The sequence below is a fragment of the Urocitellus parryii genome, chromosome 4, assembly GCF_045843805.1.
Source record: "Urocitellus parryii isolate mUroPar1 chromosome 4, mUroPar1.hap1, whole genome shotgun sequence".
NCBI lineage: Eukaryota > Metazoa > Chordata > Mammalia > Rodentia > Sciuridae > Urocitellus > Urocitellus parryii.
The window spans coordinates 188,743,800-188,761,834 of NC_135534.1; the positions used below are offsets into that span (position 1 = coordinate 188,743,800).

The 18,035-nt window shown below is 37.7% G+C and overlaps 1 protein-coding gene across 1 annotated transcript in view; it reads right to left on the bottom strand.

Moving 5' to 3' along the window:
- Svep1 (sushi, von Willebrand factor type A, EGF and pentraxin domain containing 1) overlaps positions 1–18,035 on the bottom strand; it is a 176,915-nt gene that overhangs the window by 73,059 nt on the left and 85,821 nt on the right. Inside the window, exons 10-18 of the mRNA XM_026391104.2 lie at positions 14,628–14,735; positions 13,773–13,904; positions 13,052–13,246; positions 11,636–11,757; positions 8,602–8,710; positions 6,860–7,024; positions 6,067–6,300; positions 3,430–3,591; positions 2,043–2,204 (exon numbers count right to left, since the gene is read on the bottom strand). Of these exons, the coding sequence (XP_026246889.2) occupies positions 2,043–2,204; positions 3,430–3,591; positions 6,067–6,300; positions 6,860–7,024; positions 8,602–8,710; positions 11,636–11,757; positions 13,052–13,246; positions 13,773–13,904; positions 14,628–14,735 (1,389 nt within the window). The remainder of the gene's footprint in view (positions 1–2,042; positions 2,205–3,429; positions 3,592–6,066; positions 6,301–6,859; positions 7,025–8,601; positions 8,711–11,635; positions 11,758–13,051; positions 13,247–13,772; positions 13,905–14,627; positions 14,736–18,035) is intronic.

An 18,035-nucleotide genomic window follows, 5' to 3' on the forward strand; every position in this document is an offset into this window, starting at 1 on the left:
ATGGCTTAATTACAAATTTGGTGTTAGACAAACCTCAAGCCTCTTTTAGAAAGCTTAAAAAATTTTGTCAAATATGAACTCGTTTCACTAAAAAATCTCTAAGTTGTGGTTGGAGGAAGTAGGGGTGGGGACAAAGTGTTTTACTGCAGAATTTTTTCCAAAATTAGTTTGTATATTGACAAAATTAAAGGTCTCTAGCAGATCTATTTTAACCACAATGTGAGGTTTTGTCTGACTTCAAATAGAAGAAATTTAATGCTGCTTTTTTTCATAACAGACATGGTTTATGAGTTTCAATGAGGTCCTAGCAAAATTTTTTTCTTAATTTTCAGTGAAATATTAGGTCAATGAATATTGCCTGCCTAATTCCTCAGGTCTAAGAGTTTTATCTGCCATGACCCCACTATACTGAGATAATGTAAACAGATGGCATATATAAAAACCTATAATTCAATGTATGTTTTACCTTCTCCCTGTGGCACCTGTGAGGACTACATCTCCCAAGATGCAATACTGGACACACCCCTCCCACCTGCCACACACAGGCTCCTCACACAGCTGTGTTCCAGGCATCTCAGTCTCTTATAAGATCCAGCTGTATGTGTGGCCGGAGGGAAAGGAGGTTGGAGGTGTGTGCCAGTGGGTTGGCTTCTCAAAAACACCAGTCATTCAAGGAGGGAACAGTTTTTTTTTGATCTTTGGGTTGCCAAAGACCTTAGGCTTTTTACATAGATGTGTAGAGAATGGGGAAGACATATATATATATATATATATATATATATATATATATATATATATATATATATATATATATTTAAATCATCTTTAGGTATGCTTTTTCTGTCCTCAGTGATCTAGCAGGGGTAGGCCAACAATTTTTGGTGGAGGGGAGTACCAGGGATTGAACTCAGGGGCACTTGACCACTGAGCCACATCCCTAGCCCTATTTTGTATTTTATGAGACAGGGTCTTACAGAGTTGCTTAGGGCCTTGCTTTTGCTGAGGCTGGCTTTGAACTTGCAATCCTCCTGCCTCCACCTCCTGCTGGGATTATAGGCTTGAGCCACTGAGCCTGGCCACATTTTTTTTTTTTTAACTGACAGGACAACAACTTTTTATTTTTAATCTCATATCATTGACTTTGCAAAATAGTCGCAAATTTTTGGAGTTTTGGGCAGCAGGTTGACTTTGTCAGTCCTAGTTTCATTGTTAGTCTAAGATTTCACCTTTTTTTTTTTTTAATTTACACCTTTAGGAGTTTTTGGTTGGATAACTATATTCAGTAGGGAATTTGAAATATTTAAAAATTAGAAGGCTAACCTCTTGAAGCCAGTGGTTCTCAACATGTGGTCCCTGGACTAGTAAAATCAGCATTACCTGAAAATTGGTTAGAAATGTAAATTGTCGGGTCTTTTCCCAGACGGACTGAATCAAAACTCTGAGGACAGGGCTCAGCTATCTGTGTTCTACCAGCCTTCTCTGTTCATGGTTGAGAACGAAAATCAGTGGCTCTCCACTTTAGAGTCACTTGGGGGAACTTAAAAAAAATCAATGCCCAGGCTCTGCCCCAGACAAATTAAACCAGAATTTCTGGGAGTGGAGGTTGGGCCTCAGTATTTTAAAAATATTTCTATAAATGTGCCCATGATTCTAACATGGAGCCAGAGTAAACCACCAATCAGGAAATCTTCACATCAAAAGGAATGACATGTTAGACTTCATAGAAGAATCTAATTCAGAATTCTGAGGGATGCTAGACAGGACATCATTTCATAAATGAGGAAACTAAGTTCCTAATTGAGATGTATTTCCATCACATCATGAAGTCACATGCTTATTATCATTTGAGGCCTGTTACCAATTTTTGTACTTCTTTGGATTTCTAATATTATTAGCTCAGTGTTTATATGTACGTGTTGATAAATCCAGGTTATTTACATCCTTCGCATATAGTAGGCATACAGTTTTGCTGAAATGCCCCCCACCCTATGCATAAAAATTGGTAGGTTTAAAGAGAGATCAGTGTCTAAAGCTTTGATAACCTCCACAAGCAGAAACATCCACTGCTCCTCTTTTCACGGTTGAAGTGGGTTCTGGACATGAGAGGCAGCTCCGGGAACCAATTTCTGGCTGGTATGTGCCCAGAGGACATGATTCACAAGTCTCAAGCCCACTGGATGAGTAGGTGCCTTGTTTACATTGAGCTAAAAAGAAAATGTAATGTGATTAATAATGATATTAAGTTGCATAAAATTAGCTCTGTGCAAGAGTGGGTTTTCTGCATTTTAATATAGGACAGAATGAGGGACACGGAGAGCTCTTCCACCCCTTTCCTCCTCCCTCTGTTCTCCAAATCACTCTGATTTTCAGCATTAATACGTTTTTGGTGCATTTATAATTACCTAACGCTACACCAGAGTTTATATTTCTCACTAAACATCCACACCTGCATTTGCAACAATGACAAAGAAGGGCGATTTTGAAATTCTTTGTTAGGTGTATCTTATGTAACCTTAATTATGAAAAAAAAAAAACCCATGTTTCCAACAGTAGAAATATGTGGAAAATATTGCATATTTTAGTAGCAATAACAGGAGCCTATAACAATTTAATAAAGAATTAATTTCCTCATATCAAGTAACTATTTTAAGAAAAAGCAATCTACCAATTGCCAAGTGTCATTAAAGTCCTTTCTACTAATTAATGGGAGATTTAAGCAAAATATTCAGGCTAATCAGTGAATGTGGATTGGAGTTTGACTTGGAGTAGTTCCAAATGGAAAGATAGACACATGGATTTCTTTATAACGTGGAAACCATTCAGGTAACATCTTATCATTAAAAGAAAGAAAGAATAAATAAAATTGCTTTCAGGCATTCTCTTTATTTTACCCTATTTGCCATTTAGGTTTCTGAATTGTGACAGGGCTTAGAACCCCTTTTATGGAATACGGAACCCTGGCATCCTGAATATCTGAAGTTGAAGGAATTCGAGAAAATAACAGAAGCAGCAAGGTCTCTCTTTCTCTTGCCCTTCTTTCCTGATGCCCACCCTGTACTAGAGGAAGGAATGTTCTTATATCTGAAGACACAAGGACATAGGGAAGAACCTGGACTTTACTAAGTGCCTTCTGTTTATTATTGTCCAGTCAGACCCCTTTGCCCAATCAGACTTCTCCATAACTATCCACTTCTTCATCAAACTCAGGCTAAACAAACACTGGTTTCCTTGATTCTTTGGGTCTTCATTTTTGAAGGCTCCTGTGTCATAAGACTTACATCAAATACATTTTCATGCTCTTGTCTTGTTAATATGTCTTTTATTACTTCAGCCATAAACTAAGTGATGGGGTAAAGAAATCTTTTTCCCCTGTACAACTGGACAGAAAATTCAGACTGCTGCTGAGCCAAATGTCTACTAAACCTCTACCTTTACATTCAGAGATGCTTCTGGAATGGAGGTATTCAGTGTAGGTCCCATCTGGACAGAGCTTGCACTCGAGTTGTCCTTCTTCATCTTGATAGTATCCCATGCGGCAGCTTTCACAGGCGGAATGCTCCAGAGAATAATAGGTCCCCAAAGGGCAATTGACTGTGGATAAACAGGCAAGTAACACTAAGTAAAGCACCACAGCCAAGACACCCTTCTTCTCTTTTTTCCTAAGACACAAAAACAGCAACACATGCTTCCAGGTACAGATTAAATTTTACTGTCAGAGATTTACTCCCAAGGTAAACTTCTAGAAGTGTATTCTTTGAAGCTAGTAGTATCCAGTTTGTTTTTTTTTTTAGTTTTTCTTCAGAAGATGGAAATTTTTATTGACCAAGTTTAGGGCTTCCATCATAGGGCTTTAAAGTATGAGTAAAAGCTCTAAGATTCATACACTGTTGGTAGGACAGTAGCCACTTTGGAAAGTAGAATGAAGGTTCCTCGGTAGACTATGAGTGGAACCACCATATGACCCAGCTATCCCACTCCTCAGTATTGATCGAATGAACTAAAATCAGCATACTATTGTGACACAGTCACATCAATGTCTATGGCAGCCCAATTCACCATAGCCACGTTGTGAAACCAACTCAGGTGCCTGTCAACAGGTGAATGGAATAAGAAAACGTGGCATACATATATGCAATGGAGTTTTACCCAGTCATAGAGAAGAATGGAATGATGGTGTTTGCTAGTAAATGAATGAACCTGGAGAACACAGGTTAAGTGAAATGAGCCAGATTCAGATCGTCAAGGGTCAAATGTTTCCTCTCATGTGGAATCTAGAGTCAATTAAGGGGAAAAGAGGGGAATGGATCTCCTGTAAATAGAGGGAAGATTAGTGGAGTAAAGGGGGGAGATTAAGGGGGAGGGAGGAGGAACAGGAAAAGGGAGAAAATGTGGAATGAATTTGGCAAAATCACACTATGTACATAAGTGAATATACCACAGTCAATTCTGCCTCTATGTACATCTAAAAAGCACCAATTTAAAAAGCAATCACTAAATAGAAGAAAGACCAGTAGAGAAGAGGAAGGGAGTGGAAGGAGGGGGTGTGGGGGGGGGAAGTTCTGATAAACCAGATCAACATGGAAATACCAACAAAGAGAAAGCCACCAGAAGAAAAAGATAAAACAATGAATGTTTAATCTGAGGCTTTGAGATATTAAAAAAGATTTTCTTAACTCTTCTTCTGAATGCTAGCAGTCATGAAACCCATGACCAATCCATTTCAGCATTACTCCAAGGGACCAAAACAGGTGAACTAAAGCACCCCTTGTTCCTGATGGCAGTATGAAGTATCCTCAGAGTCATGGACCCAAAGAAACAGGCCAGTTTTAGAATTTTCCTTCCTTGGAGGTCTGGAGTGTCTCAGAAATCCTAGGCCAAAGTGGATTCTTTGACTCTGAAAAGGCTGCTATCAAAGTTCGTACAGAGAGGACAGTTGAAAGCAGGACCAAGGTAATTCTAAGATGTCAGTATTTAATAATTATCTAAGTATTTTTTAAAAATGCAGATACCCATGCCTCCATGTCCAAGGTGTTGGACCCATGAATTCTGAGGTAGGTCTGAGTCAAGATGCATTAGGTAATGGTGACACAGGTGGTCTGGAGACCACATTAGCAAATGAGAAGCAATTCCTGATTTTTCTCACAAGGCAGGGAGGAAAGCAGAGCAGGCTCAGAATGACAATTTTAATGTGTTGAATTTGTAACAGTAATGGAAAGCCCAGATGAGCTCTTGGAATGGTGATAAGAACTGCTGAAGAATGTTTTCTGGACTGGAAACAAGAGCCACATCTATAGAGAGATTAACACAAAGACTCATGCCATTCTAGTTCAGCTCAGTGGACTGAGATCAGTTAGTGTAAGATGTTTTGGCGAAACAGGTTGGATTGTCCAGATCTTGGCAGAAACTCGGTGGAGGGAGAGTGGGGACTGTTTGCTTGATGTGTGTAGGGTCCCTTTTGGGGGTGATGAGAATATGTTGGAAATGGAGGTGATGATTGCAAACACTAATTTAATGTTACTGAATTGCAAACTTTAAAACAGTTTATTTTATGTCACGTAAATTTTACATTTAATTTTAAAAAGTGAAGACTTTGGAATTTACTGTCTGAGTGGGAAACTTTGCTGCACCACTTATTGTCTTAATGTATAAGTTCTCAGCCTTTCTGGCTTCAGTTTTCTCATCTGCAACAGGTGCTTAAATAGTAATGGTGCATCCTAGAGGTTCTAAACAGGATTAAACCTGAGAGCTCTCGTCTGGCATACAGAAGTGGTCAAAAAAAGCATTAGCTGCTTTTTTTTTTTTTAATCAGAGTTACTGCTCAAAGCTGTGAGATTTTTAAATCTATAAATAAAAATAAGATTAGAGTCCTTCACTTAAAATAGATCTCTTGTCCTGATCAATAGTGGTTACTTAGATCTTGGGGACAAAATAGTAATAATAACAACCATACAATAATAGTGATATGTTTTACATCAATATTCCTTTCTGTGCATTGTAAAATGGCTTTCCCCATCTCTCAAGACCCAATGTTCATGGAGTATTTGTGATCACAGGGAAGAGTCTTACCACACATCCGCCCTCTCAGCACTGAGCCTGGTCTGCAGTAGAGAAAAGCCTTTTCCGTTTCCAATGAATTGCTGTCGGCTACAAGCATTTCAGATGCAAGCTGGAAGGAATACATGGGCTCTTTATTGAGGGTCCTTTTCAGTCGATTTGTGATAGTTTCCAATGTCTTAATGAGTCGTTGTTGATTTTCCCATTCAAGGGTATCGTTTCTTTCCTCAGGTAATGGCACACTAGCTGAGATGAAAACAAAACAAGATAAAACATAACACACACACACACACACACACACACACACACACACACACACGGTGTTTCCGGAATCCACTTGTAGTTCATTTTTACCAAAAAGAAATGGTATGTTGAAAGTCTTTCAGGGAAAAATTCATTCAAAATAAATTCAACTGCTATACACTGAAACCACTAGGACATGGATAATATTAAGATAAATATAATTTGTTTTAATCCTTCTCTCAGATGCTGGGCCTATATCATATTTTTTCTTAACAAGAGTATATTAAATTGCTGCATATTCTCTCATTTTGCCTTAGTACATCATGCCAAGATGGGAACAAAACAGGGTGCTTGTAGCTTCGAGAATCATAGAATACATCTGTGATATTCAACTAGTGGTGGTGAGGGGAAGCTGGCAAAGCTTAGTTAATTATGCTTTCCCCAATTCTTCAATCCAGGGTCATTTCCTAATAATGATAACAGTCGACGGATTTAAGAAATAGGTTTTGAATAAAAAAATTCATATCATATTACCTATCCAAATAGACAAGTTCATCCTTACCTGTGATGTTAAAAATTAACTTAATTTTTTGGTTAGACAATGGGTCACTTCTTTTAATCCGGGAAGTTCTGGCTTTGCCGACGCCTGTGGGTGTTTCTTGTACGGCATCCAAGAAGTCATCGTAAGAGTAATCCAGCCGGTTAGCTGTGCCCCAACCACCTGGTCCTGACAATTGGGGCAGAGGAACAAATGATCTTACAGTTGCATCTCCATCAGCATCTAGGTTCTTATGTTAGATCATAGGTCAGTTGCACTTGATGCTAAATGCCCCAGTGACACACTACATATGCGGTTTGGTCTACAATTGTCTACTATAATTTTGGGGCACTTCATGTGTAATTTAGATTACCAATGAATTGCACAAAAGGAGGGAACCTATGAAGGTGCCTAGGCGTTCATACCACCCTATCTTTGAGATATAGTAAATTATCCTAACACTATAGATAAATAAAGGGTGGGTGCAGAATTGCAGTCAATTCCTATTTCCCTTTAGGGCTTGTTCCAATGAAGGAAAAACATATTGGCTTTATGAACTCAATGTACATGCACAGGTGTCCTTTGTGAGGCTTATGTACAATATCCATATCATGGTTTAAAGGTTGGATAGTTTCCAGAGGCAACATGTAGTTAAGTATTCATAGGATGCAACTACATAGGGGGACGCATTGATGCTTGGGATTCACTTGATACCCCAGTGTTGATCTGGTTAAACCCGGGGTTCAGGCTTCTTGACATAGGATGTATAGTTGCATAATCTTAATCAAATGATTTTTATTTTTTTGAACCTCAGTTCTTTTATTTATAAATGGAGATGAGTCTTATCTCGTAGGTTTGCCTGTGATCTAGAAATCATCTAACCCAACATCAAGCCATTATTAAAACTCAAAAAGTGAATATTAAAATCTTCCTGGCCATATTGATCTAAGTTATGTGTTGTACACAAGAATTATTTTTCAGATTTTTATTATTTTACTTAAACATTTTCCCTCAAGTATCATGTAGCTATTATAGAAAAAAAAAAACACAACGATATACTTTGGAAGAATCTTAATAAAAATGTTCAAAATCCACTTGGAGAAAAGCTCCAAATTCCACTTAATGGTATATGAACTCAAATAATTGAATCTTAATTTATTCTGTGTGAGGAATCTCAATAATTCTATGTATATTTTAAATTAATAGTTTAATTGAAATGTTAGTTGAATGTCATATAAAAATTGCTACTAGTTCTTTACTACTGCTATGATTCTCTTCTAAAATATCATATCACTATTGAAATATTTTGGGGAGGTGGCAGGGATGAAATCCAGGAATGCTTGTCCCCAGACCTTTTAGTACTTTGTTTGGAGACAGAATCTCGCTGAGTTGCTTAGGGCTTTACTAAGTTAGCTTTTAACTAAGTTAGCTTTGAACTTGCAATCTTTCTGCCTCAGCCTCCTATATGAGATTATAGGCATGTGCCACCCCACCTAGTCTCTCACTATTGAATTCTACCATCACAATATAACTACATTTTTATCACCCTGAAGAGTTCTGGCCAATATTCTGAAACATTTTATTTGATAACCAAATTTAATATATACATAATGATCATTAAGTACACGATTGAATTATATAGCCATTCTATAATACTCAGTGAAGAAATTAATAAAACTTAAGTTTCTGGTTTGCTTCACTCTTCTGGAATTGTTTGATTTTATGGATCAGTCTTGCAAACTACTGATGCTAAATAATGTAATTACCAATTGCAAAGCCATTTTCATAGTCATAATTATATTCTAGGCAATATTTTTTGGTCAGATCCTCCAGCCTGCAATCAATGTCATCAGCATCACTGCAAAATGATGGGACCTGCAAACAAAAAGGAAGAGGATCAAGTGCCAATCGCATCTCTGTTTGCTTCGGACGAGTCCTGTGCTTTTCTGCCTTTCACATCTTCATTAGCAGGAGAGGATGGGTCAGAGCTCGGCATGTTCCTCAAAAGACTCCTGACTTCCTCTACCTCCTCCCCTACAGCCTGTTGACCACCAAGATTAGCCTTATACCTTCTATCTCTCTCTACCACAAGAAGCTCAGGACTCTTGGGATAGCTCTGCCTCTAAACTTTCACCCCATATAGTTCTTCAACTCCATTGGTTCTTCAGTCCCTTCCATCCCAAGCCCCAAACCTTTCTCTGTCCTTCTGCAGCTCACAGTGGGTAAAAGGCAAATCTCTTATTTCCTACCCCTCTCTTTATGTTCCTTTCACTTTTGCTTAAAATGAAACCCAGATTTTCAGTTTTCTGGAATATTTTCCAGAAATATTTTCCAGAAAATGATTCTGGAAATATTAGAAATTCTAAAATTTTGGAATTTTGGGCAGATCTGGGAGTGGAGGAATCACCCGCACGATTCATTGCTATTTCCAAGTCATATGTCCTCATACTTCCTTAAATCCTCATAGGTCTGAAGCAAATGCCACCAATGATACACTCACTGTGTCTCTTGGTGGCAGTCATCTCTAGGGTTTTCCCATGCTGAGTCACCCTCCCATTCCCTGCTGATGCTCCTGTCTCCTTGACTTTTCAGTTCCTTTCCTCCTCTCTCTTACCTTCCAGCCATCGTCGGTCACTCACTCCCCTGTCACAACCTCAGATGGCATTAGTACCAGTAACTGCACTTCTCCTACTCTCAGGAATCCACCAGTTCCCTGACTTCATCAGAGTCCACAAGCCATCGACCCCAACTCCCCTCACACTTGCTCAGCCTCTCACGCCTCCACGTCTTTATCCACCCATCTTAGATTCCCCAGTCTATCCTCCCTTGAATGTCTCTTTCTCACTGTGTTTGCCTGCAGAACCCTTAAACCCACTCCATTCAGTTACCCTGCTTTCTCCATACCTGTACCTTATGGCCACTTATGGCTTGAGAGAAACAGCCATGCTTTCTGCCAATCTTACTACATTTCTTTTAAGCACCTACTCATGCTCACCTAGAAAATTGTTTTATGCCATCTTCTCTCTTCCTAGACCTTCACCGTGTCCTCCTCATGCTTATTCACAGGTGATCATTTTTCCCAATGGTAAAATAGAAGTCAGAGAAGATCCTTTCATACACTTCACCGTCATGGGCACCCACGACCTGTATCTGTGCTCTGACAAACTGCCTCCTTGACTCCTCTCTTTCTCTCACAATCTATATCCAGTTTATCAGCAAGTCTTACTGAAGCTACTTTCAGAATAGTTCTCCAAATCCACTCACTTCTCAACACCTCCTAATGCAACCCAAGCTACCATCATCTCTTGCTTAATTTTCTTTCTTTCTTTTAATATATATTTTTAGTTGTGCATGGACTCAATGCCTTTGTTTGTTTTTATGTGGTTCTAGGATCAAACCAAGTGCCTTACACTTGCAAGGCAAGTGCTCTACCACTGAGCCACAACTCCAGCCCCTTGCTTTAATTTCCTATGTGGTCTTCTCACTCTCTCCCACCCTCTACTTCTCCCAATGCCCAAGGTTATGTGAAAGTTAGTTTCCCTGAGTGGCTTCCCATCTCACTTAGAATAAAAGGCAACATTTTTTACAGTGACTTTCAAAGTGCTCCACAGTCTGATTTCTCTTCTCACTCTTCTTCTAACCCCTGGGATCATTTTGCCAGTCTCCCGTCACTCAGCCCATTATCCTCTCTCCTCCTGCCACTTGAATCTCTTTATAGTGGTTCAAATTCTCTATCACACTTCTGCCTCAAGGCCTTTGCACTTGCTTCCCCCTGTCTGCAACACTCTTCCCCTAGGAAGAACCACAGCTCACAGCCTCATTTTCAAATAGGGAACTCATGTGAGGTTTCCCCTCTTTGGGCTTCATTTTACTCCATAGCACTATGCTATCTAGCGTGCTACATATTTCCCACACAGTTTCATTATTATTTATCAATTTATTACTATGTGAATTCTATGACTGCATGGAATTTTGGCTATTTTATTCATATCGGAATTTCTAGTGTCTAGAATAAGCACATGATACTAACTAAGTATTCATTAAATGTGTGAATGAGCATTTCATAGCACATTCTGGTCCATTATGCCATCTTTAACCTGCTACAAATTTAGCTTGGGATAGACACTGAGACTAACACATGCAAAATTTACTTTCACAAAAATTTCAGTGTCGGTTCCACTTGATATTTATTACCAGCTTGGGATGGGTGATAATTACTATTGGTGACTTTTCAAGTACAGATCTCTAGTAACAATGTCCTAATGAGGATAATTTTTCTTGGTTTGTTAGCAATAGTGACAATTATTTCTCTTTTGGGAATTTGGTTTTATTGATTAGATAATAACCTTAAAACAAGTATTTATTGACTAGATGCCAGTTAATGTTTAATGAATTTATAACAATGTTTGGCATACAGCAAATGCCACTATATAAGGAAAAATCCTTTAAATGTTCAATTATCGTCTCATGATAAAACAACACAGTCTGCAATGTTTTTTTTTTTTTTGGTTGTTGTTGTTTTGTCAGAATTTCTCAAGCCAAGGGACTCTGTTTCTCTAACTTCCTGACTTGGGTGTTTTAAAATATGAAAGATTTAATGCAGATTTACTTACAGTTTATCCCAGAAGTCCAAAATCTATGCGTAATTCTAAGCATTAGGCACAAGTTTGGATCACAAAGAAGAGGGAAATAGTCAGGAGTAGGAATTTCACTTGTAAGTGACCCAGAGAAGCTGTGACCACCTTAACAAGCATCCTTTAAAATATGAGAAAAAATAAGGGACATCTATCATGGACATACCATCTTCCCCAGGGTCGTCTGAAATGCCTCCAAGAACTTCTTCAGCAGATCCGGGTCATCGCAGCGAGTTGCTTTGTACAGCATCTCAAAGGACTTGAACCCATGGTTGGCGAAACGTTTTACTGGAAAAATGTTGGGTAAAACCCCTTCAGTTTCAAAACAAAAACTTAACTTTCTATGGAATAATCAAAAGTTAAAATTTTGATTTTAACACAATTTGAGAGATTGTTCTAAAAACAAGAGATAAATAGTTAGGGGCAAGTTCCAAGGCACAAAGTGATCATGATAAACATGAGGAAAGCAGTACTGTATGTGGTTTTCCAGTGATGAGTTTGCTTTAATAAATTATTCTTTACCTTCTAAAGAAAAAGTTGAGTATTTGAGAGAATAAGAGATCCCTTTATTCTAGCTGGACCAAAGCTACTTTATTTTTACAAGAATTTACATACCATACATTTATATTTGCAACCAATATACATTGAAACATTTCTAGATATCATATACAGTCATATTCCTTGAAAGTATAAGTTTGACAGAGACAAATTTCTTCTTGGATCAAAAGCTTGCAGGGTTAGATTTAGCAATAGGTTTCAATATATTCAGGAACAATGCCTATTCATAGTGTCCTACCATCAAGCTTGTAAAAGAAGTTAAGTGTAGATTACTTCTATTTATTTCCCTGATTTGGAAAAAAATAGTTCCAGTAAGTGGATTCTATTATTTTTATATGCCGTTGACATTTAAATTCCATCTGTGCTACTTGATCAAAGAGTCATTCCAGATAATTGTTATCTACAGTAGATAAAATATTGGGTTACATTAAACATATTGTATAACAACATGTTTAAGATTACTGAATAGATCTAAATCTAAATTGAATCTAAAGAGAATGAAAATAATCTATTTTACAATCATTACCTGTTTGACACTAAGTTAAACATAAGCTCTTTTTCAGACTATGAGGCTTCAAATTCATATGTACAGATCAAAAACTGCATGTTTGGTTGAAGAGATGGAAATACTTATTACATTGATTGGCTTATTACACATTGCATACATGTATTGTACTTTTATAATATACTCCATAAAGATACAAATGCAAATTTTTAAAAAGCCAAAAAATAATAAATGAGAAACACAATTTTTTTTTTAAAAAAACTGCATGCTCTCAAACCTCTTCAGATATTTCTGTTAAATAATAAGAGGGCCCAAATGGTCTTTCCTACAGCAGCCCAAGATTCAGGTGGCTATTGTAAATCCAGGGAAGAGTAAGTCTCTTATTCATAAGCATTTCAAATTCATGATGCCATATCCCACTCATTTCTATTGTAAGGCAAGTTTCCTCTTTAACACTTAGAAATGTACACACACAATTCACGCATATTAAAAAGGATCAGGAATGAAATCAGAACTTACTAGCACAGTCTGGCCATTCAGTAGAATATGGTGGTCTCCAGATACCATCCTCGTAAGCACAGTAGTACTTCTCAGTAGACCCTTCTGTGAAGTCATAGCCCTCCAGGCAACTTAATGTGCAGTTGACGCCGGCAGTGTCTTGGATACATGTAAAATCCCCATTTATAGGAGTGAAGGGGACTTCGCAGGGAGAACCTATGTTAAAAATAACACAGTATTATTCACATACAGCTTAAATTCTGGGAGTTTAAGCTGAATTTTTAACAGGATTCCTGTCTCTCAGCATTCCTAAGGAAAATATTTGCTACAAGTCCTTCGAGTGGACAAGGACAATAGTGACTTTTTTTGTACGGCTCCATTGAAAAGTTGCATCCATGTATAATTAGGGATTCTGCATATTTTATAAGAAAATATTTCTGATTTGCGGTTACTGCTTTTGTTTTTTTTACTCTCCATAAGCATTCAAAATAGAATCATTATGATACTTTGCAACTTTGGAGAAAATGTTAATAAAGTAGTAATTAAGACCACACTGGAAGAAACGATTGCTATTTATGACAAGGTGAGGAATTGACAATTAGAAACCTAAGTAAAAAATCTGTCGTATTCCAACTTGAAAACTACAATGCACATGGCCTGTCTTCTTTCACAACATAGAGGACTATAGCAACCAGATAAATGAGAAGGCATCTAGATTTCTGGTGTCGTATGAAGAAGGTACCTTTTATGACAATGTGGATGACACATGTTCTGTTATTTCCTGAGGGGTCGGTGGCTGTGTACTCCACCATAGTCTCCCCGTGAGGGAAAAGGTCTCCCTGGGTGTGACTTCTAGTGATGATCAAGACAGCCCCTAGAAAGGAAGGCAGGATCCAATTTTTAGTTGCATTGGTCTGCAGTCACTTTAGTAGTTTTAGATTTTCTATAGATGCAAATCACTGGGCATTCCATTTGTGTTGATTTGCCCACTAGTAGAAAATAAAATATTTATGTTATAAATCGTCTAGAAATAGTAGACTCAAAACCCCCATTAAATTATGGCATTTTTGCTAAACTATTTTTCTTTGAATAGGTCAGTCGGAACATTGGGAATTTAAGAAAATCTATTTATTTTGCATTTTTATTGTTTTCCAGATTTCAGTGAATTCTCTTAAAGTGAACTTTAGCTGTATTTGCTCAGGTTTTTTTCTTACTTTCCTATGACCTTTTGTAACTTAATTGACTAATGCTTAAGAACTTAGTATGAATACACAGAACTGGGCTGGAGACACTAATGGAAAGCATAACTTGTATTTTTAAGCTTGGAGATTCAATAAGTTCTCTAGAACCTCTTCAAGTACAACACCTCACAAAGGTTTGATAAATGCTTGTTGAATATTGAATAAAGATAAACCCTGTGGATAGGTAAGATTAAAAATGCTAAATTATATTTAATTATACTAGTATTAAAATATACTACCTGACATTCATTCTACTTAGAAACTGTCATGCACTTTTTACTTCTTTTACCCCTTAAAAAAGTTTCTTAAGATACAACAGTGTTAGCACACTGACAACAGAATCCTTGTGTTCTCACCTGAGTTGTCTGAGAATTGAGGCTCATCCCAGCTAGCAGCATACTCTTCCTCTGAGACCTGGATTGGAGGTGGAGATCTGCACTGGTCTATGACAGGTGGCTCTACATCTGAACAACATGAAATCAGACAAGGAAGTCACATCTGACCTTCAAAAATGGTGAAGGGTCTTGCAAGAAAGAATGGAAGACTGAAGGCAGAGAACATTGACCTTATAAGAAACAGGGATGGCCCTGTGGCTGCTTTGAAGATGGGATATGTTTCATTCCTAATCCCAGCTTCAAATCTTATTCTTTGAGTTTTGCTATATTTACCTCTATCTGTTGAAGAAGACATACCATGTTTCTAAGATTTATGTGAGCTCACCCATGTGGTGGGCACAGAATTTGTGGGTTCTGCTCACAGTAGTTGAGCTGTTGCACCTGGATTTGAACAGAAACTTCCTGGATGAGCTGAAGGAGTGAAATGACCACTTCAGTTACTCCCGTGTCCTTCCTCTTATCTGAAGGGTCAAGATAGGCTTGACAGCTAAATGGAAGGACTATGGGGCAGAGGTCTGAGTCATGTCATGGAATAAGCAACATGTAGGTGTGATATTTCTGGAAAGCCAGAGGGTTATGACCAAAGATGGGACACTGGAGGGTCAAGATTTTTAATGTTGATAAATCTAGGTGAAGACAAAGAATAAGGTGTAGACCTGTGGAGTGAGGAAATGGAGAGGGGAATGAAAGCCACAGTAGAAGTTAAAGAGCAATGAATCTGTGGTGCTGAGAATTAAAACACAGATGGAAGGGTGGATTGGGATGAACCAGGTTTCAAGCCATAATTCCATATGATGGAATTTTTAGATGTCACTGAAGGACAATGAAGAAGGTATATAAGAAGTAACTTTAATACAATTTATAGATTTTATGCATTTGGGAAGCGTTCTTATCACTTGCCTTGGAAGTTTGAAGGAGATGGGACAAATATTATTAAATTTTTATAGGTGAGGAATCTAGACTATGCAAACTAAAGAACTTTTCTGAGGTTATTAACCTATTGAATTGTAATCATAAGCATCAAGCCCAGGGCACTGCCACCCACAAAATACGAACACACATGTTCTGAAATGCACCCCTGAGAATACACATATTTCTATTTTAATCTACGTCTTATGAATAAAGTTTCAATCTTCGTCTTTCTTTCACGATCGTCATCTCATTAATACAGTAATGAGGTTTACTGCTTTTCCAGACTGTATACTTTGAAGAGCAGAGATGGAGACTTTTGCTCAGTTAGTTCTCATCCAACAGCACAGCACCTGGCCTGTAATGGATGCTCAAAACGAGTTGCTGAATCAACAGAAGAATGAAGAGATGCCCTAGTAGGTCAGCAAACTTTGAGAATGCTGAAGCAAGTCGATTTGCAAGTCTGGCAGTATTAACTGATTTCCCCAAAGAAATCACAAGTGGATACTCCAAGATTTTCTAAGCTTATTTGATTTTAGCTAAACATTTTAAAGTTGAACCATAGGTACAGGAGTAAGACTCAGGCAACTACTCTCAGAAGAGTTGTTGGAGACAACAGCAGATGGCTGTCTCCAGAGGACGGGAAAGTCTGTCCTTGTGGATACCAGGCAGAAGCATTTCTTCTTATCTTTCATTTATCAGTAAGACACCAACACCCCAGAGAAAACATAGGGAATGCAGGCTTGGGGATATTTTCTCTCTGTTTTTGAGTCTCTCTGACTTCCATGTGCCTCCTTCCTCTCCCTCTCCTCTTGCTCTTTCCTCTCTTCTTCCTTCTTTTCTTTTGTAATTTAGAAATGCAGCTGACACCTGGCTAGACGCTTGGGTACATGTTTTACATTACACCAAGCTGACTTGTCTTATGAAAACTTGGCAAACTCTTAAACCACATTTCCATGTTTAAAGTCATAAATGTCAGATAAGAAGATGTGACATGTTTTTCATGTTTCAAGTTTAAAACAACATTGGAAAAGCAATTACAAAACTAAGCATTGCGAAATGAGTTAGATGGATTTATTTTTTTTTAAACTTGAGTCTTTTATCTACTTCACAAAAAATCTAGAATTTACAGGCTAAGGAGTCAGTTTGATAGACATTAGTTATTTCAAGAAGTTATGCAAAATTCTTAAAATAAAATGAATGTAATGTGTTAAATTAAAAAATAAACATGTTGAAAATAGATCTGAGACAAATATAGCAGAATGTTATTATCTAGTTTTACATAGAGATGAATTTGTATCAGGCAATAATATATATATAATATATATATATATATATATTTAATATATATATATATATTAGTTAAAACCCCACAGTAACATTATAAGGCAGTACATTTATTAATCATACTTTTGTATGAAGAAAGTGAATGTTATGGTTTGGATATGAGGTTCCCCCCAAAGCTCCTGTTAATGTAGAAATATTCAGGGGTGAAATGATTAGATTATGAGAGCTGTACCTAATCAGTCCATTGTAATTTGAATGGACTGACTGGTGGTGACTGTAGACAGGTGGGGCATAGCTATAGAAGGGGGGCCACTGGAGCATGCCCTGGACCTTCTTTTTCCTCTACATTCTGACTCTGCCCTGAGCCAAGCAGCTCTCCTCCACTGGGCCCTTCTTCCCCCAAGACATTCAGCCTTACCTTGGCCTCAGAGCAATCGAGTCAGCCAACCATGGACTAAGACCTCTGAAACCATGAGCCTCAAATAAACTTTTCCTCCTCTAATTGTTCTTGTCACATATTTTGGCCACGGCAGCACAAAAGCTGACTAAAACACCAAAGCACACAGAAATGACTGGTGACATGGTGAGGCTGGATATGAATTCAACTAATGTGGATTCTGAGTTCATGTTCTTGACCACTGGAGACCACTATATATTTACCTCGCCATGTTTTATGTCTTGATAGTGGGTCCCCAGTGTCTGGTGAATTAAGTACAAAGACCAACTGGAAAATGATGCAATAAACCATCTCCACCTTCTCCCACGAAAAGGATCGATCTCTAGTAGTGGTTGTGAGGATGGAGAAACTGGGATAGATTTCAAAGATATTAAGGAGGTGAAACCACTAGACCCTGATAACTCATTGGATATTGGTGGTAGACGAGAAGGACAACTTCCAGGTTTTATTTTTTTTTTTTTTTGGCTTGGTAGATAAAGGATCAGTTGTATTATTTTCTGAGTTAAGAAATACATTAGGTTTGAGTGAGTATGAAATGTCTATGAGACATTTGCATGATAAAGTCCAGGAGGAAGAATTTTAAAAATAAATTAATAGAAGTAAGGCCAAAAGTACAGGAAGGAGATCAGTGTGAAGATGGGGTAAGGGATAGTACTGAGGATTGAAATGAAGCAAATTATTTTGTGTGTATATATATATATATATATATATATATA